The 25547-nt window shown below is 55.9% G+C and overlaps 3 protein-coding genes and 1 long non-coding RNA gene across 4 annotated transcripts; 2 read left to right on the top strand and 2 right to left on the bottom strand.

Annotated features, from left to right (window-relative positions):
* Positions 1-1980: 1980 nt before the first annotated feature.
* Positions 1981-6873, bottom strand: SBSN (suprabasin). The gene is made up of 4 exons (XM_053906327.1): positions 4469-6873; positions 3147-3212; positions 3007-3051; positions 1981-2159 (listed from the first exon to the last, which is right to left on the bottom strand). Exons 1-4 carry the CDS (start codon positions 6815-6817, stop codon positions 2136-2138), a joined length of 2484 nt encoding a protein of 827 aa, XP_053762302.1. The 5' UTR covers positions 6818-6873; the 3' UTR covers positions 1981-2135.
* A 2700-nt stretch (positions 6874-9573) lies between these two features.
* Positions 9574-21411, bottom strand: LOC128778075 (uncharacterized). The gene is made up of 2 exons (XR_008423471.1): positions 21298-21411; positions 9574-10175 (listed from the first exon to the last, which is right to left on the bottom strand). It is a non-coding gene; the product is annotated as an uncharacterized LOC128778075 (long non-coding RNA).
* GAPDHS (glyceraldehyde-3-phosphate dehydrogenase, spermatogenic) lies at positions 11170-21296 on the top strand. Its single transcript, XM_019423179.2, has 11 exons — positions 11170-11434; positions 14190-14358; positions 15091-15187; positions 15370-15476; positions 18317-18407; positions 18498-18616; positions 18986-19067; positions 19376-19527; positions 19691-19853; positions 20919-21016; positions 21106-21296. The coding sequence occupies exons 1-11, from the start codon at positions 11368-11370 to the stop codon at positions 21176-21178; spliced, it is 1218 nt and encodes a 405-aa protein (XP_019278724.1). The 5' UTR covers positions 11170-11367; the 3' UTR covers positions 21179-21296.
* An 82-nt stretch (positions 21412-21493) lies between the features above and the next one.
* On the top strand, positions 21494-23254 carry TMEM147 (transmembrane protein 147). Its single transcript, XM_019423227.2, has 7 exons — positions 21494-21684; positions 21753-21822; positions 22268-22327; positions 22413-22549; positions 22679-22763; positions 22850-22971; positions 23055-23254. Exons 1-7 carry the CDS (start codon positions 21608-21610, stop codon positions 23176-23178), a joined length of 675 nt encoding a protein of 224 aa, XP_019278772.1. The 5' UTR covers positions 21494-21607; the 3' UTR covers positions 23179-23254.
* Positions 23255-25547: the final 2293 nt, after the last annotated feature.

Below are 25547 nucleotides of genomic sequence, written 5' to 3'. Positions count from 1 at the left end.
GTGGGGGGCCTGAACTCACAACCCCGAAATCAAGAGTCGCATGCTCCGCCAACCGAGCTGGCCAGGCACCCCATGCAGAGTAAAATGTTAATGGCAGATTTTAAATGGTGGGTATACAGGTATTCACTATAAAATTCTTTCATCTTGGGGGCACCTGGGTGGCTCAGTTGGCTGAGCATCAGACTTGATTTTGCCTCAGGCCATGATCCCAGGGTCATGGCAACAAGCCCCACATCAGGCCCCAGCTGAGCATGAAGACTGTTTAAGATCCTCTGTGGGTGTGTGTGTGTGTGTGTGTGTGTGCACGCGCGCGCGCCTGGGTGGTTCAGTCAGTTGGGCATCCGACTTTGGCTCAGGTCATGATCTCACAGTTTGTGAGTTCCAGCCCTGCATCAGGCTCTGTGCTGACAGCTCAGAGCCTGGAACCTCTTCGGATTCTGTGTCTCCCTCTCTCTCTACCCCTCCGGGCTCACATTCTGTCTCCCTCTCTAAAATAAATAATAAACATTAAAAAAGAATTTTTTTAACATTCTTTTTCTCTCTCCCTCTGCCGCTCTCCCCAGCTCACACTCTTTCACTCAAAAAAAAAAAAAAAAAATCTTTACATTTGAAATATTTTCAAATCAAAATATCGCCGGAGAAGGGAAGGACCCTATGTGATAAAAATGATGGTATTCTGCAAATCCGGAAAAATGCAGTTAACCAGAAGGGTCAGGAAGGTCACCATGCAGGCCCCGCCCCTCCTGGTGTGGCGTTTAGTTCTCACCGAGGCATTGCTTTGTATTTGTTTTCATATTCTGTTTATATGCCTTGTATCCCCAGGAAGCCTGTAAATTCCCCGAGGGCAATTTTCGTCTCTAATTTTTGGCCCCACAAGTGATGGAATTTTGGAGCCGGAAGCCATGTTTGCAGTCCTCCCCTGCAGATGCCCCGCCCCCCTTCATATAGAAGGAAATTCTGGCCCCTGGAAGGAAAGGAAGCTGCCCGCAGGCATCTGATCCTAAGAGGAGTGCAGGTGTCCCAGCACCCAGGCCAGTGCATTCTGGAGACTTTCCAGGCAATTTGGAAAGGTCAGGTTCTATCAATAGGCAGCCAAGGCCCTGGCCCCGCTGAGCCTCCGTTTCCTCATCCATACAATGGGCATCACAAGAGGACTTCTGCCTTTGGGTTGTGAGAGGCTTAAATGGTTCTAGCTCTTCACACAGTACTGGAACCTAGTAAGTGCTTAGTAAGCAGTAGCTGCTACCGCACATCCGAAAGCCCGGCCTTCCGCGTCACCGTTCATGTCTTGTAAAGAGGCCCGCCCTCCTGTCATCGGTGTGCCTGCCACCTGAGCCTTTGGTCCTCCTCCCCGTGCAAGCATCTCCCACACGCAACTCCTCCCTCTCTCCTTTGCACGGATGCCCCCCACCCCACCCCCTGACACACACGGGTGCCAAACAGGAAAAGACTGTGTTAAGAACATGCTTTGTAGCTCTTGTTTCTCCTCCACTTCCTATGTGACCTTGGCCATGTTTCTTAATCTGCGGGAGCCTCCATGTGCTTCTCTAGTAAAAGGGGCCATGACAGAACCTCTTACCTAGTGAGGTCACGCACCCAGCAGGGAGCCCAGCAATGCACAATAAATACAAGTTGCCCTTGTTATTCCTTCCGGGCCACACCCCCCAATGAGGACGCCACTCCCTGGGGCTGCACTAGGTTCCCGCCACTCTCTTCCTCGTGCTTCCTCCCCCACTGCCCGCTTTTTCGGCCCGGATGCTCCTCTCAGTGCTGAGCATGCGCGATGCTGCACGCCAGCGAGGCATGGCTCCTCCCTCTGAGTGCCCTCTTGCCTCTGACCAGCCCGACGACGTCTCCAGCTCAGCCCCGCTGTGTGTCACCCCCTCCCCCAGCTCCTTCAGCAAAGTAGCAAGAAGAGAAAAGAGAATCCTCCCCCCTCCCCTCAACCAACCGCTCTTCCGGGAGCACGGCGGACCATGATGAGAGTAAAAGCGCGTCGTATTTATTCACAAATCCCAGTACAGACCCCTTGCGAGACTCAGGAAATCTGTCCCCCCACCCCCAGCTCCTCCAGGTCCTGTCAGCTAGTATGACAACAGGAAAGTCAGTCTGCTGAGTAAGGCCAGTGCATCAGTTTAGGGAATGATGGCGATGACGCTCTGGAAGAGAGGAGAGAGGGAGTGAATGCAGGGAACGCGGCCCTGAGGGGACCAAGGCCTCTGTCCTCAGCCCCCTAGAAAATGAGAGGGACATTGACACTAGCTTCTCTGACCTCGGACTTGCTTATGTCCTAGACTCCTAGATTCAGGAAGAATAGGGAGCCAGCCCTCCCAGGCAGAGGTGCCAGGGGCCTCTGTGGGAGCCCAGGGGCCTTGTCCGTTTTGCCTCAGAGGATCCCCTGCCACCCCCACGGCCCAGGAATAAACAAGGGTGTGCCTTGGGGCTGTTCCCACCCTCATCCGTATGTCCCAGTCTCTTGCGGCTCAGGTACTAATTGCAAAGAGAAGAGCTAGGACTTTGCTTTGGGCCCAGAGTAGGGAGCAGGGTCCCACAGGAGTCTTTATACTGGGGGGCGAGGGGGTGCCTATCAGCCAGGCAATGGACAGAGCGGCAGGCTCCCCCCGCCTCCCACCGGCATATGGCTGTAAGGCAGCAGAGGCTGGGCAGCAGAGGGACTCACAGTGCGTTGAGGGAGGAAAGCTGGTGAGAAGTGTTGGGCACAGAGGGGAGGGTTTCGGCAGTGCCTCCCCCGCTGGCCCCCCGTGAGTCTCTTTTGCCAGCTTATGTCCACCTCCACGGGAATGGAAAGGAGCCACAAGAGGGGGCGAGGGACACAGAGCAGGCAAAGGAAGGGAAGGCCAGAGCTGGGAAACAGGTCGAATGGATGGCCTCTGCAAGGCTGAGAGTCTGCCCACCGTGACATTGTCCGTGAACGGGCAGTGGGAAGGGATGTGACTATGTCTCCAGAGGCCAAGAGCACAATGTAGAAGCCACGTGGGCACTCACCTGCCACAGAGCTGGAAAGTTGAGGAAGGCCTTGTTGACCGAGGCCTGGAATTCAAGGACAAGAGGGTTGGTCACCAGCACGTGCCCCACCGCCCCCCCTAGCGGGGCCTCCCCTCCCTCATGCTGCTTGGGAGACTTACTCCAGATGTTAATGTTGTGGTTGCGCCCCCTCCGTGCTGGCCGGTGGAAACGCCTGGATGAGTGCCCTGTGGATGAAGCCCAGACTGTCATTATAACCCGTCAGCCCTTGAGGGGTTCCAAGTTCATCTTCCACCGCTGACCTGCTGCCCTGTAGCAGGGGCCGGGGTGGGAGGCATAGGCTAACCCCCTGCCCCCTCACTGTCCAGAAGGAAAACCCAGAGCCCATGTTGCTGTGGGAATTCTGTGAGATGAGAAGAAATGCCTGGAAGGATGTCTGCCCCCTCCTGACTAGTTTTCCCCCAATTCCCTCTTATTTCACTGAATGAATGCCCTGTTGCTGAGAAGGCCCTGACTGGAAAGGGAACCCAGAGAACCCACACAGATCCTAGTGTGACCTCAGCCCGACCTCGGCTCTACCCCCTCTGACCTGATCCCTAACGTGGGTTGATCCCTGTCCTAATTTTATCCCCAGATACTCAGCAGTGCCTCTGCTGCTGTGGTCAGCCTCGAATCCCACAACAAACCTCCCCCTCCTGACCTCTTCCCAACGAAGACTGCTGTCTGACCCAGAGCCCACCCCTCCACCCCATATACTTTCTGCAGAGTCCCTTCCTCCCCACCCACCCCTGGGTCCCTGCCTGGCAGCCGATGTGGCTGTCGGCTTCAAGGTCGAGGTCTGGGTCAGTCCTCAAGATGGTGTCCTAAAGATTCTTTGTGGAGATTGGAGCGTGGGGAATTGAGGCAGGCAGGGGTCAGCCTTCTGGTCCCCATGCCCCCTCCTTGGTGCCCGTTCTGCTGAGTGCTAGCCACAGGACCTTGGCAAGTCCCCCGAAAACCTCAGTGAGCTTCCATTTCCTTATCTGAGAATCAGGGAGTCAGCACCCTCACCCTGCCTACCTCAGAGGCTGGTTATGAAAATGAAGCAGAAAAGGGCTTGTCTCCAGAAGCCATTCCCCACGCTTCCTCTGATGCTCTGGGTTTTCTCAACACTCACTCTGTTTGCACTGCCACAGATCTTGGCTCAGTAACCACTTCCTGTTCCCCAGGAGAGGCTTCGTGTGCCTCTCTTTACACCTCCTCAACTGGGAGGGCAGCTCCCTGAAGGTGGGGCTGGGCCCCTTTCACGCTGTCTGATACGGGGCTTTGCCATGAGGTGGTTTCCTCCATCTGACCAGCTGAGCCCAGAGGAGGAGCGTGGCCATGGAGCTGCCCAAGCTTCTTTCACCGAATCGAGGCTACATGGACTACCCAAATGTCCCAAGGGTTTAACTTTCCCTCCCCCCAGCCCCTTCTCCCCAGTTCCCCACCCCTGTTCACCTACATTCAGCAGCTTGTTGGCCTCCTTGCCGGCTTGGTTGACCCCATTATGAACATTCTGCTGCAACCTGTCCACCTCCTTCCCGGCCTGGCCAGCAGCATGGTGGACACCTTGGCCAAGTTTCTCCGCTTCCTTTCCAGCCTGGCCGGCAGCGTGGTTGACCCCTTGACCAAATTTCTCTGCCTCCTTCCCGGCCTGGTTGACCCCATCGTGGACCCCTTGGACCACTTTGTCTGCCTCCTTTCCGGCCTGTTCAACGGCATGGTGAACGACCTGGCCAAAGTGCTCCACCTCCTTCCCAGCCTGGTTGACTCCCTGGTGGACCCCTGGGACCACTTTCTCTCCCTCTTTCCCACCCTGTCCTGCAGCGTAGTTGGCCTCCTGGCCAAACCTCTCTGCCTCCTTCCAGGCCTCATTAGCCCCGTGCTGGACTCCCTGGCCAAACTGCTCCACCTCCTTCCCAGCCTGGTTGACTCCAGGATGGACCCCTTGGACTATTTTGTCTCCCTCTCCCCCAGCCTGCCCTGCAGCATAATGAACATCGTGACCAAACTTCTCTGCCTCCTTCCCAGCCTGGTTGACCCCATGATGCATCCCCTGACCAAACATCTCTGCCTCCTTCCCAGCCTGGTTGACCCCATGATGGATGCCCTGACCAAACTTCTCTGCCTCCTTCCCAGCCTGGTTGACCCCATGATGGATGCCCTGACCAAACTTCTCTGCCTCCTTCCCAGCCTGGTTGACCCCATGATGGATGCCCTGACCAAACTTCTCTGCCTCCTTCCCAGCCTGGTTGACCCCATGATGGATGCCCTGACCAAACTTCTCTGCCTCCTTCCCAGCCTGGTTGACCCCATGATGCATCCCCTGACCAAACTTCTCTGCCTCCTTCCCAGCCTGGTTGACCCCATGATGGATGCCCTGACCAAACATCTCTGCCTCCTTCCCAGCCTGGTTGACCCCATGATGCATCCCCTGACCAAACTTCTCTGCCTCCTTCCCAGCCTGGTTGACCCCATGATGGATCCCCTGACCAAACTTCTCTGCCTCCTTCCCAGCCTGGTTGACCCCATGATGCATCCCCTGACCAAACTTCTCTGCCTCCTTCCCAGCCTGGTTGACCCCATGATGGATGCCCTGACCAAACTTCTCTGCCTCCTTCCCAGCCTGGTTGACCCCATGATGGATCCCCTGACCAAGCTTCTCTGCCTCTTTCCCAGCCTGGTTGACCCCATGATGGATCCCCTGACCAAACTTCTCTGCCTCCTTCCCAGCCTGGTTGACCCCATGATGGATGCCCTGACCAAACTTCTCTGCCTCCTTCCCAGCCTGGTTGACCCCATGATGGATGCCCTGACCAAACTTCTCTGCCTCCTTCCCAGCCTGGTTGACCCCATGATGGATCCCCTGACCAAGCTTCTCTGCCTCTTTCCCAGCCTGGTTGACCCCATGATGGATCCCCTGACCAAACTTCTCTGCCTCCTTCCCAGCCTGGTTGACCCCATGATGCATCCCCTGACCAAACTTCTCTGCCTCCTTCCCAGCCTGGTTGACCCCATGATGGATCCCCTGACCAAACTTCTCTGCCTCCTTCCCAGCCTGGTTGACCCCATGATGCATCCCCTGACCAAACTTCTCTGCCTCCTTCCCAGCCTGGTTGACCCCATGATGGATGCCCTGACCAAACTTCTCTGCCTCCTTCCCAGCCTGGTTGACCCCATGATGCATCCCCTGACCAAACTTCTCTGCCTCCTTCCCAGCCTGGTTGACCCCATGATGGATCCCCTGACCAAACTTCTCTGCCTCCTTCCCAGCCTGGTTAACCCCATGATGGGCCCCCTGGCCAAACCTCCCCGCCTCATTCCCAGCCTGCCCAGCAGTTTGGTGGACCCCCTGGCCAAACCTCCCTGCCTCGCTTCCCGCCTGGTTGACCCCATGATGGACCCCCTGAATCACTTTGTCTGCCTCCTTCCCAACCTGTCCAGCAGCGTTGTTGACCCCATGGACAAACTTCTCTGCTTCCTTTCCTGCTTGTCCGATGCCATTGTTGATCCCATGGGCTACCTTGTCCAAGCCGTTGTTGAGCCCCTGGACGCCCTTGTCCAGCTCCTTGCCAGCTTGGCTCCCCATGTGGCTAAGTCCATTAAAAACTTTCTCCACTTCCCTTCCAGCATGAGTGATTCCATTATTGATGCCTTCCAGGGCCTTGCCCACCTCTCTCTCTGCATTGCTCAGCCCTCGGTTGATTCCTTCAATGACCTTCTCAATGGGGTCATCACTGGCCGCCCATCCAGGAAGGGCCCCCCAGAGCAGTAGGAGGGAGCAGGAGCTGAGCAAACTGGCAAGGTGCATGTTGTTGGCAGGGTGGGGAGGATGCAGAGAGGAGCCAGAGAAGCAAAGCTGCTATTTATCCTCTACCTCCCTCCCTCTTCTCCACCCCTCATGACTCAATTACCCTGTGAGGCACTGACTTGGTCCCCAGTCAGGGAGGTATTTCCCAGAGAGCTCTGAGTTGAGCAATGAAGAGGAGGAGGCAGAGAGGGTGAGTCATGAATGGAGAACACTCACGTGGCATCTTCGCCTCTTGCCCATTTCAGGCCCTCCACCCCAAACCCCAGATGGCCTCCCTTCCAACCACCCTCTCTTTTCATTCCTCCCCCACCGTCCAGGTCTCCTCTCTCCCAACCCCACCTTCCAGCACCCCCATCCTCACGACCCAGGCCTGGCTCTTCACTCCTCTTGGGGGACGGAAGGATCGTCTCCCCAGTAGTGAGAGTCTGGGGCGATGGGAGGTGCAGTCAAGGGAAGGAGAGCACTCTTAGGGAGTTGAAGGAGTCATCAGACCTTGCTCTTACTGTTCCAGTAGATGCCCCCTGCCCTACACTTACCGCGTCCCAGCCCCATGGGTCTTCTCCCTGGTCCTCAGACACACCAGGTTTATTCCTGCCTCCATGGCCTTTGCACTTGCCGTCTTCCCTGTCTGCAATGCACAACTCAGATCTTCACATGGTGGGTTCTTCCTTATTCTGCTCTTGACTCAAATGTCGCCTTCTAAAAACAAAAAACGAAACAAAACAAAACAAAAACCTTCCCTGGTTATCTCTCAGTTATATTGGATGATATCATCCTTTTGTTTTTATTTTTATAAGTATTTACCATGACCCAAAATTATCTTTTATATTGTCTGCATCACCTATCAGATTGTAAACTTCCAGAGGACAGGGCTTTTGTGTTGGTCACTGCCACATCCTCAATTTTTAGAACATTGCCTGGGGTTCAGTTAATATTTCCAGGCTAAACAAGTGGATGGATTAAAAGAAGCACTCCCCAAAAGTATGTGATGTAAGTACACATAGTATGCTTGCTAAGGGAGCCTGAGTCTCAGAGGGCGCTGGAGAGAGGGGTGCCTGGGTCCCCAGAGCAGCATAGGGCCCCTTGGGGAGGGTTACAGATTTTGGAGCCAGGACACATTCTCATAACAGAACCTTGGCTCCTGCTTCCTAGGCCTTGGGCAAGGGCAGAGGACTGATTGCCATGCGTTGGGACAGGACGCAGTGTCTCCTGAAAAGCCGGTTGAGGCAGCCACGGGGAGGGGCCGAAGACCGGGGGCAGCAAGAGAGTGTCAGCCAGAACCTGGGCTGGAGGCCAGGGGCTCATCCTTCCTTCCCTCCTCCCCCTGGGTCCTCCTCGGTCCCAGCCTAAAGCCCCAAGCGTTCACATGGTGGTAGGGGTTGGAGGGGAACAGCCGGGAGTCTAGCCTGGGCATGACAAAGGTCACCAGAAGGAAGGGCAGGTGGTGGCCGGTCGGTCTGTGGCAGCATCGTTATCTGGGGCTAGTTTAGAGGCAGGCGGAGACCAGAAGAATGAGAGCCAGTGTGTGGGTAAGTTGGGTGCAGGGGTGAAAGAGATTTGGGTTTTGATGCTAAAGGGAGAGACAGAGAGGGGGTGGAGGTGGGATTCCCGGTGGGAAGGCTCACGGGAAGGAATGTACAGGGTGTGAGTGAGCGGGGGTGGCAGAGTTATGTGCGTGGGTGCCCAGGTGTGGTGAGAATCTGCACGTGTTGTCAGCTCTGTTCAAAGGCCCACCCCCCTTGGAGGACCCATGGTGCCACCTGGGGTCCTGACGCCCAGGCCCAGAGACCCAGGGGCTTCTGCCATTTCTAGGCACTCCTGTAGAGGGCGACAAACCGTGCCACGTCTCCAAGCTTGAACTCCTTAAATCTGTCTCCCAGTTTCACGCTCCAGGGACAAAGCCAAATCCCTGGGCAAACTCAGGTGTGGCTCTTCTGCCCTTGTCCGGTGCCTAAATGAGGGAGTTTCCCGTGCCAGGAGATTGCAGGGTGGGGAGGGGCGGGTGGTGAACTTCAGAATCCTAATCCGCCCTGAGATTGAGAGGTGGGGTTTCTCCTTTTGAAATGCACTCCATCATATCCTTCCACCCCTCTCTCTGCCCATCCCACCATCTCCCAGCAGCCCCAGTGCTTCTCAGGCCCGTTCCCATTTGCCACTACTTGTTTCAGGACTTTGGCATCTGGCGCCATAAGAGACTGGCCTGGAGTCGTCCTTCCTTTGCTGTCCTCTGCTGGCTTTGGTCATGTGGCCCTGTTGCTTCTCTAAAGCAAGTCAAAGAGGTTTCTGTGGCCCAGCGTCACAGCAAACAGTCCCCGGGAGGGACCGGTGGGAGCACACACACACACGGTCTCAGAGAGCACATGCCCTGCCCAGGGCCTCCCCGCTCTGGTTAGGATCTGCAACCATTCCTATGGGCTGGCGAACACTTGTTCCTGAGGCTTTGGCAGATCTTTTTTTAATTATTCTTTTTTTTTAATGTTTATTTTTGAGAGAGAAAGAGAGAGAAACAGTGTGAGTGGGGGGAGGGGCAGAGAGAGAGAGGGAGACACAGAATCTGAAGCAGGCTCCAGGCTCTGAGCTGTCAGCACAGAGCCCGAAACAGGGCTTGAACTCACAAACCACGAGATCATGACCTGAGCCGAAGTCTGACACCTAACCAATTGAGCCACCCAGGCACCTCTGCTTTAGTAGATCTTGCCCATAAAGTCATCTGGATCTGGGTCAGCCTTTGGGAGGATAAATCTTAACTCTGTTTCTTCTTTTGTTATTGGCCGGCTCAGATTTGCCATTTCTTTTTACATCACTGTTGATCCTTTATATTCTCTTAATGTTTATATTTGAGAGAGAGAGGGGGAGAGAGAGAGAGAGAGAGAGCACGTGCGCGCACCAGGGAAGAGGCAGAGAGAGAGGAAGACACAGAATCCGAAGCAGGCTCCAGGCTCTGAGCTGTCAGCACAGAGCCCCACGTGGGGCTCGAACTTGTGAACCATGAGATCATGACCTGAACTGAAGTCGGTCACTCAACCGACTGAGCCACCTAGGTGCCCCACCCCTTTATATTTTCTAAGAAAATTTTTAATTGCATCTAGCTTTCCACATCTGTCATTGTAAAGTTGTACAAAACTGGCCCCTCTTCAGTCCTGGTTTAATTTGGGTGATCTTCCACAGCCCCCATCATACATGTTAAGTTTGTCCCCCTTTTAATTAATACCTGTATTTTGGTCTTGAGTCATTGAAATTTCCCCATCTGTACACCCAATTTATTTTCAGTTCCCCTTCCCTGAAGCATCCAAACAGGAGAGCCTCACCTTCACCCTGTCCCGTGGCAGATGCTTGGCAAATGGAGTTCCCACGAAGGCTTGGGGAAGGAAGAGGTTATGGTGTCATTCTGCCTCTTCTGGCTTCCACACCTCTCTCTGAGATGGTGACTCCCTCTTGACCCAAACCCCCACACTCCCTAAATCTTGGTCACAGCTGTGTGTCAGCTAGCCCTGCAGGTGAAGGCCCTTGCCTGTGAGTCACAGATGTGCAAGCAAGCCCCCACCCCCAGTGCTTTAGAGGAAAGGAGCCATCTGTCCATCTGTCCCAGAAGCTGCTTTGCCCCAGGCACAGTTTTAGGTGGTGGAGGCCCCATGGTGAACGACAGGGGATACACTGAGCAAGTCAATGAATAACTAGATCATGACAAACTATGTGAAAAGCCACAAGAAGAATGGGATGCTGTGAGAGGATCTGACTTGGAGGTCGCTTAAATTTAAGATTGGGAGTCAGAAGAAATGTGAGGATATAGTATTTCTGTATTCACTCTGGTATTTATTGAGTGAGCACTGTAGGTGCCAAACCTTCCTCTAGTCAGTGGGATAGAACAGTGAAGGTAGACAAGCATTCTGCCCTCCAAGAGTCTAGGGCGCAGAGACACCCGGCAAGAAAACGAATAAACAAGATGATTTTTAGGGAGAGACATTTGCTGTGAGAAAAATTAAAATGTAGGGAGTATAACGATGGAGTTTTGCACACTGGAACATCTAACTCAGGGAGCGAAGTCGGACAAAGCTTTCTGGGAGATAGGCGGGTTGAGGGGGTGAGGGCGATGGTCGGTAGTGATTGAGGCAGGACAGAACTTCAGATGGGAGTCAGGAGGGCCTCTCTTAAAGGGTGGCGCCGGAGGGAAACCAGGAGGCAGCTGAGCAAGGACACGGCTTTCCAGGCAAAAACAAACAAGCAAACCGCAGCTAGGCAGCTAACTAACCAGAAGAGGGTCAAGGAGCAGCACACAGCCAGTGTGCCCAGGGAGAGAGAGAGAGAGAGAGAGACCAGGGCTTTGGGGACCAGTGTAAAAAGTTGGATTCTATTCTAGACGTCAGTGGCGGGCGGCCTGGGGGCTGCGGTGCACGCGCGCGGACGTCACATGCTTCGCACCGCCTCCTCTGTGACGTCACAGGGCACTATGACGTCACGACGAGACGCTCCGGCCCCACTAACTTGGGCGCCCCGCACCGCAGTAACGTCCCGGCAGCTCCCGGAGCGACCAGGCAATGAAACCTTAGGCCATGTCGAAACGCGACATCGTCCTCACCAACGTCACCGTTGTCCAGCTACTGCGACAGCCGTGCCCGGGTGAGGGAGGCAGCGGGGCGACCCCGGGGAACGGGAGAAAGGGCGGGCCGGAGCCCCCGCAGCCCCGAGCCCCCTGCGGCGCGCGTGCCCGCCGCCCAGTGTCCACGAGGGAGGGGGCAGGAGACGGGGTGCGGCGCCGCTGGCCCGCGACTCTGCCACCGCGGAGCCGCTTCCCTCCGTCTCTACCCCCTGCGCAGCTGGCCGACTGGTTTCTATAGCGATGGCGGCGGGCCAGATAGCGGCCCCCATCGGCCGTGGCGCCGCCAGCGCGCGGTGGGAGCAAGGAAGCAGGGGCCGGGGACAGGGGCGGAGCCGCGTCTACGAGGGCGCATTTCTGAGAACGGCCGCAGGTTGCTGAAGAACCTCAGCCAGCCGGGTTTCACGTAGGAGGGACGCTCTTACCGCCCAGCGCGGAAAGGCCGCTTGGGGGTTGGTGGGCTTTGTCCTCCTCGGCCTGTGCACAGCGAGAGCCGCGCCAAGCACGTTACAGGCGTGCGCTCATTGGAACCTCACAAACACCTGGTGAGACCAGGGTGTTTATTGACCCCACTCGGAGCGGCAGGGAAGAGCGCGAGCCGCCTCTCTCGGTCTCTCAGCACCAGAATAGTAGCGCTGGGACTCGCAGTCCCCTGCTCCAAGCCATTGGGCAGCCAGCCCTACCGCACCCAGCCATAGGTGCACCCACACTCCAGCCGGATGAACCCAGGTCTTGCAGGGCAGGGCAACCGGCATTCCCCCGGCTGCTTCCGCTGCCTCCGTACTGACCGCGGCCGGGGTGCCAGGGCCGGAGGCGGTGGGAGGGACCCCCGAGGAGCTGCGCGGGGCAGATCCGCTGCTGCCCGCTGCGGACCTCCCGCCTGCTCAGCGCTCGCCCTGTGACCTCGGGCCTCGGTTTCCCCTCTGTGAGGCGGATTTATCGCTCCTGCCTCACAGCATTCAGCGAGCAGGTGGCCGCGAGAGCTCAGCACGGCACCTAGCCCATGGCAGCACCCAGGAAAGGGGAGCGTCATCTTAATTAGGAGAGCACGCGCCTGTTGCCTTTGTTTCACCTACCAGGTGATGCTTCATCACTGAAGCTCCTTCAGGCTCTTCCTTCCTAGTGCAGGAGCTTCCCTCCAGCCCACGCACCCCACCCCTGGAGTGGAGGGGAGGAGAGAGAAAGCCTGGGGGCAGGTGGGAGAGGAGAGCCACCCGAGTTTTCTCCCGAAAGGCCGCCGAGTGGTCTCAGATTCCCACTCTTAGCCCAGATGAACGAATCTCCCTCTTTTGTGATAGCAGAAGCAGAACCCCCAGGAATGCAAACATCCTAGGTCACCAAAGCCACAGGGTCACTGCCACCAATAAACTCTTAATACCTTCATGAACTGGTATTGCCCCTGGAGACCCACAGTCCAGACTCAGACCACATGGACTGCGGCAGCCCGTAGAGGTCAGGGAGACCCACAGGCCAAGCTGGCCCACGGCTCCTAGCCCCACCACCTCCCAGGTGCCTTTGATTCTGGCGCCAAGAGCAACACCCACCTCCCTCCTCCAGGGCCTCTCCAACCTCTTCTCTCTTCCTTTCCTCACAAGTACTCTTGGTAGCAACCTCTTCCCTCCGCTGAGGTCAGCACCTACTGGGCCTGGAGATCTGAGTCTTCACAGCAGCCCCCAGGTAGAAGGTGCAGATGCAACACCAGGAAACAGGCCAGAGAGCTCATTCACTTGCTCAAGACCACGCAGGTGGCTGAGCAGGGGCTGACATTCAGGCCTGATTCCCAGCTAGAAACCCTCTGCCGGCCGGGCCCCCTGACTGCGGCCTCTACGTCTCCCCTCCTCTCCTCAAGCCCTTATCTGTAGCGCAGCTAGCACACCTCCAAACACAGGGGTTTTCAATTGCCATATGGGAGTGGGAGCGTGTACGTTTGGAGAGGTGGAAGCTGGAGCGGGTTTCCATTCATTTCGTGTTTTGATACACCTGTATTTCCTACTACTCTGAGCATAAGAATCACCTGGAGTGCTTTTAGAATCAGGAGTCCTTGGCTTCAGTGTAGACCTATTGAATCAGATTTCCCTAGGAAGAGGCCGACCGTGGGATTCTTATCATCAGAACAACTTGGGGACCACGGGGTTGGCACAATTATCAGACAAGTTTGGGAAATAATCTTTGAAATATTAACGTATGTGGACTGTCTCCTAGACTCCATCATAAGCATCACATATATCATCTCATTTAATCACAGTGACTCTCTAAGAGTGTACTATTATTTTCATTTTACAGAGGAGGAAACTGAGGCATAGACAGTATCACTCCAAGTGATTGTTAAAAATACATGCATAATGAGTTACAATCTCTAGGGGAGAGGCCCTGGCATGCGTATCTTTTTTTTTTTTTTAAGTTTATCTTCAGAGAGAGAGAGAGAGAGTGCATGTGAACAAGCGAGGGAGAGGCAGAAAGAGAGAGGGAGAGAATTCCAAGCAGGCTCTGCGCTGACAGCAACACAGAGCTCAAACTACAAACCATGAGATCATGACCTGGGCTGAAAACCAAGGCGTCTGACACTTAACCAACTGAGCCACCCAGGCGTCCCCAGGCGTTGGTATTTTAAGTAAGCCTACCCCCTGATCATTCTATGGATCGGGTGGGTTGGGGAAACAGTGGGCTAGGTGGTTGGCCACTAGGGGCCTGGAACCAGCAACAGGTTCTGGGTGGCAAAAAGGGTTCATTCTCTCCCACTATGGTGGCGCAGCTCATTGTCCCCACCCTCCTCAACAGTGACCAGAGCACCACCCCCACCTGAGCCCAAGGTTGAGGCAGAGCCAGAGCCACAGCCCAAGCCCCAGCCTGAGCCAGAGCCTAAACCTGAGCCAGTCAAGGAGGAAGCCCCGCCTCCTGCCCCTAAGAAGGTCCCTGTGGTTCAGAAGCTGACCGTGGGCATCAATGGGTGAGTCAAGCCTGGCCCTAGCCGCTCCTGAAGGCTTAGGGCCCAGCCTTTCCTCTGGTTGCTGCCTGAGGCATCTCCCCATTTCTCACCACCAGTGCTCTCATTCTGCCCATCCTGGCTGGAGAAATACAGGGAGAAGGTACAGGGGTGCACCCTGAGAGGACTCACATTCTGGTGGGAATCAGGAACACGACAGTTTAGTGACGCATGACATGAACAGCATGGAAGTTGGGTACAGTAAGGCTGGAGAGAGTAGTGGTAGCCAGTTCTGAGGTTGGGGCAGCTCAGTGAGCTAACAGGCAGGAAGTCAGTGCATGAAGCACACTGGCACTGGGTGGGGAGCAAGCAAGGGAGAAAAGGAGGCAGGGAGCAGGGGAAAGCTGGTAGGGGCCTGGCAGGCCATGGTAAGCAGTCCAGATTTGGTTCTACTGATTAAGAGCCATGGAGGTTTTCCAGCCATGAGACATAATTTGACCTAAGCTCTACAAGATCCATCCAGCTACAAGATTAGGGATAGGGGGACGGGCTGGATGGGTAGCAAAAGCAGTGAAGAGGCTGAAGAGGACATCTGGGCGAGAGATGACAGTGGCTACACTTTGCCTTCTCTCCCCAGACTGAGTCCCACCCAGTCCCCTAGAGTGCACCTCCTGTTATCCCCTTCTCTCCCGTCCCCTCCTCTGCCTGCTGGCGAGGACTCTGAGGACAACCCCCACAACCCTTGTCCCTGGACAGATTTGGACGCATCGGCCGCCTGGTGCTTCGCGCCTGCATGGAGAAGGGTGTTAAGGTGGTGGCAGTGAATGATCCATTCATTGACCCAGAATATATGGTGAGCAGCAGGCCGACGGTAGACCTGGGAAAGGTGGGACTGGAGTGGGGAGGGCGCTCGGGAGAGCTCCATGGAAGGCTCCCAGATGCCGTGTGGCTCCTTCACCGGGGTGGGGACACCCTCGGGATGCCAGCTCCTCCACCCTCGACACTCAAGACTGGGAGCCATCCTGTCTCCCACAGGTGTACATGTTTAAATATGACTCCACCCATGGCCAGTACAAGGGGAACGTGGAATTCAGGAATGGACAGCTGGTCGTAGACAACCAGGAGATCAACGTCTTCCAGTGGTAAGGGAAGCTGTGAGATGCATGCCTGCAGCAGATTAACGCAGGAGCTGTAGAGATGACCAGATGAGATTCCAGCCCCTTGTGTGGGGCCCGGAACCCCCCAAATTGTGTGTGCACGTGCCTCTGGGTACTGGGCTCGAGGGGTCTGAGAAGTCCCTGGCCCCTAAAATGGTGTAAAAACACTAGTCTAGAAAGGTGACCCACTCTTTTTATTAGCACACATTTACATGTTTTCTCACAGGCAGAGCAACTCAATGTTTAACACTCAACTTCTGATTCTCCTTCAACCCCCAAACCTACTCATCTCCCTTCCCAGGAAATGGCATCACCACCTAGCCAACCGCTTCCACTTGGTTCCTACAGAGCAGCCACAGAGGCCTTTTAAAAACATCACCTGGACGCGGTGACTCCCCTACTTAAATCTTCCAATGGCTTCCCATTCCCCCATGAATAAAATCCCAGCTCCTGATGGGGCCCCCAGGACTATTAGCTCCCCCCTGCCTTTCCATGTCATCCCAGCCAAGCCGGCCATCCACCTCTTGGGACCCTAAACGAGTATCTCTTACACCTGGGCAATGCTGACTCCTTAGTACCCATTTCACGTGGTTCACACTGACATCACTACCCTTCCTGCCACTGAAAGATATGTTTAGAATCTGTAAATCAAAAGCAGTAATGTTAGATATTTAATATGCTTTCAAATATAAACACTTTCAAGATAACAAAAAATTTAAAAATTTATAAAGGGAAACCGCAACCGTACTTTATCTTTCTAATGTAAATTAGCAGCCACAACTGGCCCTGCTGCCGCTTGAGACAGCCGCAGCCACTCCCAGCACCTCGGTGTCTATGCGCGTGGGGCAGGAGGGCTGGTGACGAGGCACTCAGGGCTGGGTGCGAGCAGGATGAGCAGGACGGTGGGTGGAGGCGGGACTGGAGAGCCCCTGAGTATAAGCTGCCTGAGCCAAGTTTGGAATCTTAACCCCTAACACAATTCCGGCACAGCAGTCACTGCTCAGACATCCCGTGTCCTTTCCTTGCTCAGCCTGGCGCTCCTGCCACCTGGGGCACTCTCCCTGCCTTCCCCATCCCGTCTGTCCCCTCAGTGTGCGCCCAGCACTCAGGTGCTGCCTTCCTTGGTGACTCCAGCAGCTCTTCCCTGTCCGCCCGCTTTTGTCACTGCACCGTGGATGTTCTTCGGGCACTCGGCACCAGCCATGTGGTTTGTGTGTTTTACCCTCGCTTCACCCCTTCCTAGCTGGGTGACCTTGGGCAAGAGACTGAAATGTCCTAGCCTGTTTCCTACGGTATCTGCTGGGGATGATGATCATACCCACCACAGCAGTAGTGGGGAGTACGACCGAAGTTAACAGGTGTGGGGGGACATTGGGAAGGGTGTTTTCCCACAAAGCCACAGTCGTCTCGCAGGGAGGGCCCTCTTGCTTTGTGTCGCCATTACGGCTTTGGCACCGCAGACGCAGGCCCTAGCCCTGGGTAGACTCTACTTCCTTGAAAAAAGAATGGAATCCTCAAAACAGCCCTCTGGAGAGGAGGGCAGGGCCCGTGACAGCCTAGAAAAGGAGCTGGGGTCTCCTCCGATGCCAATTCAGCAACGGCAGAGGAATACGAAGTGCTCCCCTCTCCACCGCAACTTGGAAGGCAGGAAAAACGGGGCAGCAGAGAAGAGCTAGTTGGGCCAGATGATGAAAAGTGCACCCTGACAGAACAGACGACCGGAGAGAACCATGTGTGGCGGTCCAGGGAGATGGGAAGCAGCTTGTTCGTTCGCTTGTTCCATTCTCACAGTGCATCCAGGGCCAGCCCGCCTGCCCTCTCAGCCGGCTCTGCCTGCTACTCTCCTCCCCTCTGCCCAGGTGCCGGCTCCTCTGAAAAATGCCAGTAACAGTGCCTACTCCTCAGGTCACCAGGGTCAAAGGAGTTCAATAAGGTAGAGCACTCAGAACACGGGTACGTGGCAGGCGTGTATAATGGTTAACAAAAAAACCCCAACACTGAAACCCTCTGCAGGGTGCAGGCTCAGTGGCACAGAGTGGTCTAGAAGACAAAACAGATGCTGACAAATAACCACAGAAGAAAATATCACTGTTGTGATAAACCCCGTGGAGAGAAAAAACCAGTATGCGGTTTATTCACTTATCGCTTGTTGGCTAAAGCCAAGTAGAAGACAGCAAACGCTAGGTGTCTGATGTTTCAAATACAAACATTGGCTATCAAGTGGAAATGTGAGCTTCTCAAACAGCAAACAGAATCTCCTTTACTTTCTAATGTAAACCACTAGTCACTGCAGGCCCCAGGGCCACCTCGGGCTTCAGTTCTCCCCTGGGATCCGTTCTCAGGGATGTAGAGTGTCTTCAGAGACTTGCCCAGCCTCTCGCACCAGGCTCTCGGTGGAGGACAAGGGACTAGGAGGGCTGTGGGGAGGTTACCAGGGCTGGGGACCGGAAGCGGCGGGGCAGGCCTCACCCTGCCGGGGCCCACATTTTGGGCAGCATATGTAGAATGGGCCTGACCTGGCTGGGAGCAGTCAGGGATGGCCCCCCTAGGCGCGTTGAGGTTTAAGTCAGGAAGGTGGCAGCTTGGACCCAGGCATAGCAGGCGGGGTAGAGTCAAGAAAAGAGGCCCGCAAGGCGGGGTTAGTGATGAAAGGCAAAACCAGCAGGATCAAATCCACTGGGATAGCTAGGGATGGGGTGGGGGGAAAAGACAGTTGCAGGCCAGGCAGGAAGGTGTCTGGTCAGCCTTTTGAACAGTGCAGGCCATGACTGTGAAGGCAAGGCCATGCAGCAAAAGACTGACTCCAGCGCTGCCACCCTCCACAGCAAGCAGCCCAGAGATATCCCCTGGAAGTCTGTTGGGAGCCCCTTTGTGGTGGAGTCCACGGGTGTGTACCTGTCGTTAGAGGAAACTTCGGTAAGTGGGGGACAGGTGCCTGGGGCTGGCTGGGTGGGTGGGGGGGGGGGTGACATTTGAAGCCTCCTGACATCTGTGCTCCTTCTCTAGAACCACATTGAGGCAGGTGCCGCGCGTGTGGTAATCTGCGCACCGTCACCAGACGCACCCATGTTTGTCATGGGGGTAAACGAGACGAACTATAACCCTGGCTCCATGAAAATTGTCAGGTAACGGGCAGCAACATTCTGAAGCGTGTGGGTGGCACCCAGAGGACGTGCCAGCCTCACCCTCTTCACCCCTACTCCCAATAGCCCCCTGGTGCTTTCACATCTCCCTTCCCGAAGCCTTAACAACCTTCACATTAACATTACTCTGAGACTGTTAGAACGGCACGGCTCCTGGGGAACATGCTTGGGGAGCTTCTCCGGCCACACTTGTGGTGCCTCCTTCAGCCTGAAGGCACCCCCAGTGATCTCTCTCATCCCCATCCTGACTTTCACAAAACCAGGCCTGTGTGCATAAACTGAGAGGTGAGGGGGGTAGTGCTGGCTCTGGGCCTCACCTCACGGTGCCCTTGCACACCTGGGCTGTTTCAGCAATGCATCCTGCACCACCAACTGCCTGGCCCCCCTTGCCAAGGTCATCCATGAGCGATTTGGGATCGTGGAAGGGCTGATGGTGAGTTGGAGAGGAGCTGGAGCAGGAGGGATGGCAGGGAAACTCTACACCTTCCTCCCAGGACTTGCTTAGCGTGTGGTGGTAAAAGGGAGAGACTTGTTTCGGGAGGAGGAGCCAGGTGGTAAAGTCTCTTAAACACTGTGCAACTTGCAGACAAGGCTGGACCCTGGCCTGCACGTGGCCCTCCTGTGGTCTCTGGTGGTGGCCACACCAGTCTCCACACCTGGGTTAGAACCTCCGGCCTGGGAAAAAGAGGCATGGGAGTTTAGGAGAAGGCCTCAACAACTCAGCCCTCTTCCTCTCCCAAGACCACAGTTCATTCCTACACTGCCACCCAGAAGACAGTGGATGGGCCATCAAAGAAGGCCTGGAGAGATGGACGGGGTGCCCACCAGAACATCATCCCAGCCTCCACAGGGGCTGCCAAGGCCGTGGGCAAAGTCATCCCATCCCTCAGCGGGTATGAGGGCAGAAAGTTACAACCAGGGTCAGGGGGTGCACCCAGGAGGACTGGACTGGCCCCCAATCTTTGAGGTGTCCACTGAGGGGAAAGCAGAGACAACGAGGGATGGACAGAAAAGTCCCTGGGTTCTGACTCCCACCCCTAATGTGGGATTCTCCAGGAAGCTGACGGGAATGGCGTTCCGGGTGCCAACCCCTGATGTATCTGTTGTGGACCTGACCTGCCGCCTGGCCCAGCCTACCTCATACAAGGCCATCAAAGATGCCATAAAAGCAGCAGCCAAGGGGCCCATGGCTGGCATCCTTGCCTACACCGAGGATGAGGTAGGGGCTGAGGAGGGCGACCCTGGGAGGAGCGCTCTGAGGAGGAAATGTGATTGTCCAATTGCCAAAGAGCTGCTCACAATGTATCAAGATAGGGACTGCAGGGCTGGGAAGGTCTGCTGTCCCAGCCTCAGGGTCTTTGCACTTGCTATTCCTGTGGTCTGGATAGCTCTTCTTCCAGGTGGCCACATAGTCTGCCCTCACCTCCGAGTCTCTATGTCAATTTCTGTCCTCAATAAGATAATCTCTTTCTGGCCCTTTCCCTTACCTGAAATTTCATTTCATAGTCACTATTGGCACTGCTAGCACGTGCACAAGAAAGCACGGACTTTGGGACTATCTTTTTAGCTCCATGGGCCCAGCCATCTTCCCGGGAACTGGCACACAGCAGGTGCTCGATACATGCTTAGTGAACAAGACAATGGCTCCCATTTTTCAACGCTTACTTGGGACAGGCCATGGCCCGGTGGCCTCCCTGTGAAGAAAGGATGTCACCATCCCTTTGCTCCCATCATGCCATCTCTGTACACCCACCTTTGGTGCTGCCTCTGTGCTTTAGTTCCTATAGGTCCACTCTCACACAGCCACCGGGATCTCGTTTTAAGCAAATCAGATCACATCCCCCCGACTGCTGAACACCTTCCTCTGTGGCCTTAACACCACACAATGCCCAAGGCCTCAGGGCCTCTGTGTTGTAGCTCCTTCCACCTCAGGCACTGCTGAGGGCCTGAGTTGACCAGATGCTCCTAGACATCCAGACCCAGCCTGACCACCTCCCCTCAGAGAGGGCCTGCGTGCCGGCCCGCTCTGAGTGCCCGCATCATTACCAGGAAGTCATGTTTACTGGTGCAGCATGAGGGTGTTCGCCTTCTTAGTCCTTTGGCCACCCCCAGCAGGCAAAGCCCCGGTATGCCTTCCTCATACCATCCCCAGAACCCGGACACAGCAGGGCTCCACCAGATATTGCAAACGAATGGATGGCCAATGTGCCTAAGAGTCGGAGCCTGGGCTCCTGGAGGTCCTTGCTCGGCGACCCACACTTTATCTTGAAATTCGAACGCCCAGGTTGTCTCCACGGACTTTGTGAGCAATACCCACTCGTCCATCTTCGATGCCAACGCCGGCATCGCGCTCAACGACAATTTCGTGAAGCTCATTTCCTGGTGAGGGGGAAGGAGTCCGAGAGATTGGGGGCGGGGGGAGAGCGGGAGTGGTCGAGAGGAATCCCCTGACCCGCCTCCTCCCTCCCCAGGTACGACAACGAATACGGCTACAGTCACCGGGTGGTGGACCTGCTCCTCTACATGTTCAGCCGAGACGGGTGAAGCAAGACGACCCCTCTTCTGTTCCCCTGGGCTCCGGGGCCGGAACCCGTACCTCCCGTTGCCGCATCCCCCGAAGAAGGAAGACGCCCAGTTGTGAAATAAAAACGCAGAGTGCTCACTGTCGCGCCCGTGTCTCTGCGCCGGTCACTACGGGGTCACGGCGCGCCCCGCACTCAAACGCGCTCCGCCGGTGCCCGCGGGGGGGACCACACCTCGCCGCCCCACCTGGCTCCGCGCCGGCGCACTGGGGCCGCGCAGGCTCCCGGCGCCGGCCGCGGGCCGTGACGTCAGCGCGCCGGCGCCGGCCCGGCCTCGCTCCCAGAAGGCCGCGCGGGTCGCGGCGGAGGCAGGTGGGCGCTAGCCCCGCGCTCGGGCGCCAGGCCGGCCGAGGAAGAGACCCGCGCCCCGCGGGCTCCGGCGGCCGGCGCCATGACCCTGTTCCACTTTGGGAACTGCTTCGCCCTGGCCTACTTCCCCTACTTCATCACGTACAAGTGCAGCGGCCTGTGAGTGCGGGGCAGCCGCGGGCGGGAGGGCGGGGGCCCGGGCCGAGCCTGACCGCCCGCTCCTGCAGGTCCGAGTACAACGCCTTCTGGAAGTGCGTGCAGGCTGGGGTCACCTACCTATTCGTGCAGCTGTGCAAGGTGAGGGCCCCCGGGGCCCCCTGAGAATACCCTGGAAAAAAATGGGCTCTGGAAGGGGCAGAACTTGGGGCGAGGTCTCCAAACAACTTTTGTATAGCAGTTTAGTAAAATTGAGAAAACTCAGTTGTGTGGTGGAGTGTTTCGTACTTGCAGGAGCCGCGAACTAACCCCAAGGTCCACACAGTGCTGCTGACACTGCCGGGGTAGCTATAGCTAGCTCCGGCACCTCCTTGCCTAACCCGATCCCCTGTGACCACCACGGAACCCAAACTTCAGACCCCTACCCCCTTGTCTCCCCTGATCCTGTCATCTTGCCCGCCTCTTGCTCCCTTTCCACAAGGGTCCCTGAACCCCCAGAGCTCTACCCTCCACACCCACGCTAATTTCCTGCATATCCCACTTGGGTTATTCCCCTCACCTTGCAGTGATCTTTCTGTTTTCTCAGATGCTGTTCCTGGCCACTTTTTTTCCCACCTGGGAAGGCGGCATCTATGACTTCATTGGGGTGAGTGGGACAAGGGAGGGGGCAGGAGTGTAGGAGTGGGGCCCCCTGACACCTGTGCTCACTCAAGCCTCAACCTGACCCACAGGAGTTCATGAAGGCCAGCGTGGATGTGGCAGACCTGATAGGCCTAAACCTTGTCATGTCCCGGAATGCAGGCAAGGGGGAGTACAAGATCATGGTTGCTGCCCTGGGCTGGGCCACCGCCGAGCTCATTATGTCCCGGTGTGTGCAGCAGCCTGGAGCCCAGATTCCTAAGAAAGGATACCTGGGTTCTAAGGAGGTGCTGGAGGGTGGGGGCTCAGACTCTGGGTGCTGAGGGTGCTGGAGAATCCCTCCCTTTGCCTTCCTCAGCTGCATCCCCCTCTGGGTTGGAGCCCGGGGCATTGAGTTTGACTGGAAGTACATCCAGATGAGCATCGACTCCAACATCAGTCTGGTACGGAGTCCTGTTCTCCCACACACCTTTTTGCTGGTGGCTGTACTCTTCCCAAAACCTGGTCCTGACTTCCCACCTCCCTGCAGGTCCATTACATCGTTGCATCTGCCCAGGTCTGGATGATAACACGCTACGACCTATACCACACTTTTCGGCCAGCAGTCCTCCTACTGATGTTCCTTAGCGTCTACAAGGCCTTTGTCATGGAGTGAGCTGGGTGGGGTTTGATGTTGGGTCCAAATGGGGGTGGGTTATCTATTCTCCTTTCCTCATTGTGATGTTTCCTTACAGGACCTTCGTCCACCTTTGTTCCCTGGGCAGCTGGACAGCACTGCTGGCCCGAGCAGTGGTGACAGGGCTGCTGGCCCTCAGCACCCTCGCCCTCTATGTCGCTGTTGTCAACGTGCACTCCTAGGCTTGATGTCTCAGACATTCACATACCCTTTCCCTGCCTCCAGGTTTCTGTGAAGTAAACAGTATTTGGAAAGTTGTTTCTGCCTCCATCTTTCTCTCTCGCTCTCTCTCTTTGGAACTATCTACCAATACCATATTCACTGGGTTCTAGAGGCCCTTGTTCTGGCTTTGAAGCCAGGTAGGCTAGGAAACTGGCCAACGCTGGTTTGTCCTGTGTTCTGCAGCAGTTCCCCGGCTCTTCCTTTTTCCAGGATAGACTGGGGGCTTGGAATAGATAATCTTTGAGCAGTGGCAGGGAACAGGTGATAGAAGGGAGCTAGAATCGAAGAATATATTTCTCAGAGGCTTTTCCTCACAGCCTGGGCCCTTCCCTGGCTGCTTACCTCCTAGACTCTCAGCCCTAATCTCCCCTTCCAATCCACCCTTCATATGGAGGCAAAGGGGATGTATCTGAAATCCCAGTTTTATTAGTGCATCCTCCTTGCTTACAACCTTCTGGGATTCCCCATTGCATACTGAACAGTCCAACCACCTGAATTCTGGGTTTGGCCCTTGGGTGGCAGACTTTTACGAGCTCTGAGGTGCTTTGGTTCAGTTCTGTAGCCCTCAGATCAAATCCTGGCTGGAGTCTTCTTAGTATGGAGTACAGAGACCGCTGCAGGCAACTAGCACAGCAGCTGAGCCCAACTTGGGCATCGTCCTGGATGCTGCCCTCCCTACCTCTGGTTTCACAAATTCTTTGGGAACTTCTCAGGTGTAGTCGGAGACCAGCCTCATTATTCAGAGGGCAGAGAAGAAAGAGGCAGCCACTCCAGTTGGTCGGTGGCAAGTTTAATAACAGAACTTAAACATACAAGGCTTATCTGGTGGCTGCAGGATGACTGGATCTCTGCACCCACCTGCCAAATCCCAAAAGTTTATATATAGAGGTTTTAACTGGATTCAGTCACATATTATCTAATACCACATCAGTGTCAAGGCTATATCCTTGGGGTAGCATGTGGGGTGGGGTGGTGGAAGAGAATGCACATTTCAAGGACTGTGGGGGGTGAGAAGACTCCCAGCTCACAGGTCAACCGGTCAAGTTCACGTGCTCTCCATTTCCCCCAGCACCACCCCAGGCCTTCCCTGTTCTAGTGGCCAGCCGCCTGCCCCGTTCCCTCCCCATCCCAGAGGGGATGTGTCAGAAGCAAGGCTTTAATGTCATGTTTGTGTTCCACCTTGATGCAAATCCTGCCCGCCCAGGAAGGTGCTCCTCAGCGCTGGTATTCCCACAGGGATCTCCCAAGGCCTAGGATAGGGTAAGTGCCCCCTAGGCAGTCTCTTCCCTCCAGGCTGTCAAGGTCCTGCCATAATGTTGCTTAACCCTGGGCTTAGGAAAGCACTAAGCACAGCTGTGCTAGGAGTCTTGATGTGTTCAGAGGGAGCATTTACCCTCAGGTGGGGAAACCACCACCTAGCCCTGCCACCTCTTCATTGTCCCTAGTCTAGACTGTCCACAGGTGTCTTGGAGGGGTGGGGAGTGACTGATTGGTCACAGAGTATATGGGCACTCCTAGCCCAGCTGGGTAGATCTTTGACAGCATCTCTCTCCCACACCTCCATCCCATGCCCCACCTAGCCTTTGACATGTATGGGGACGAGTGAAAGTTGCAGAAATGACTATTCAACAACTATTTGCTGAGCAGAGACTCTGATCCAGGGCCACTGTAGGTGGCCAACTATCTGTGGATAATCCCAGCTTTTATGGGGCTCGGGGAGACCAGAACGGTTGGGCTGAAATGGAGGGAGCACAGGCTAGATCAGGGCGGTGCTGGGGGGCCCAACCTGGGGGACAGGATGGGTTCCCTGGAAGAGAGATGTGAGCTGAGAACTGAAGGATGAGCGAATGGGGCGAGGGGAAGAAAGCAGGTGGCAAAGCCTGTGCAAAGGCCTTGAGGTCAGAGAGCAGGCCTGGCTTTCCAGTGAAACGAGAATTGATTGGAATAAGATCCAGGCGGCTTGTGAGGCTGGAAGCCAGCAGGGACAGGGAGGAACCATGGAGAATTCTAGGCCAGGGAAGGGCAGGGAGTCCAGGGCTCACTGATGGGATGTGTTTGTAGGATCGCTGGGCCATGTGGAGTGGGAGAACCAGAGACAGATGTGGAAGCCACTGCAGATAGAACAGGCCATGGGGGCAGCGGAGTGGGGGCTGTGGTGAGGAGGAGAAGCCTGGGGTCCTGCCAGAGAGACTCCTACTAAAGAACCAGGAAGAGAGGTGAGGAAGGGGACGGGGTGGAGGGGCGGATGTCAAGGCAGTGTCGAGCAGTTGGAGAGTGAACTTTTCAGGGGAGAGGCATGTGAGGACGGGACCTGTGACTTTAGCCTCCA

Source organism: Panthera pardus, unplaced genomic scaffold, assembly GCF_024362965.1.
Source record: "Panthera pardus isolate Hobbes unplaced genomic scaffold, ASM2436296v1 HiC_scaffold_18, whole genome shotgun sequence".
NCBI classification, from domain to species: domain Eukaryota; kingdom Metazoa; phylum Chordata; class Mammalia; order Carnivora; family Felidae; genus Panthera; species Panthera pardus.
The sequence above is the reverse complement of the archived record's forward strand: the minus strand, read 5'-3'. Positions and strand labels throughout refer to the sequence as shown.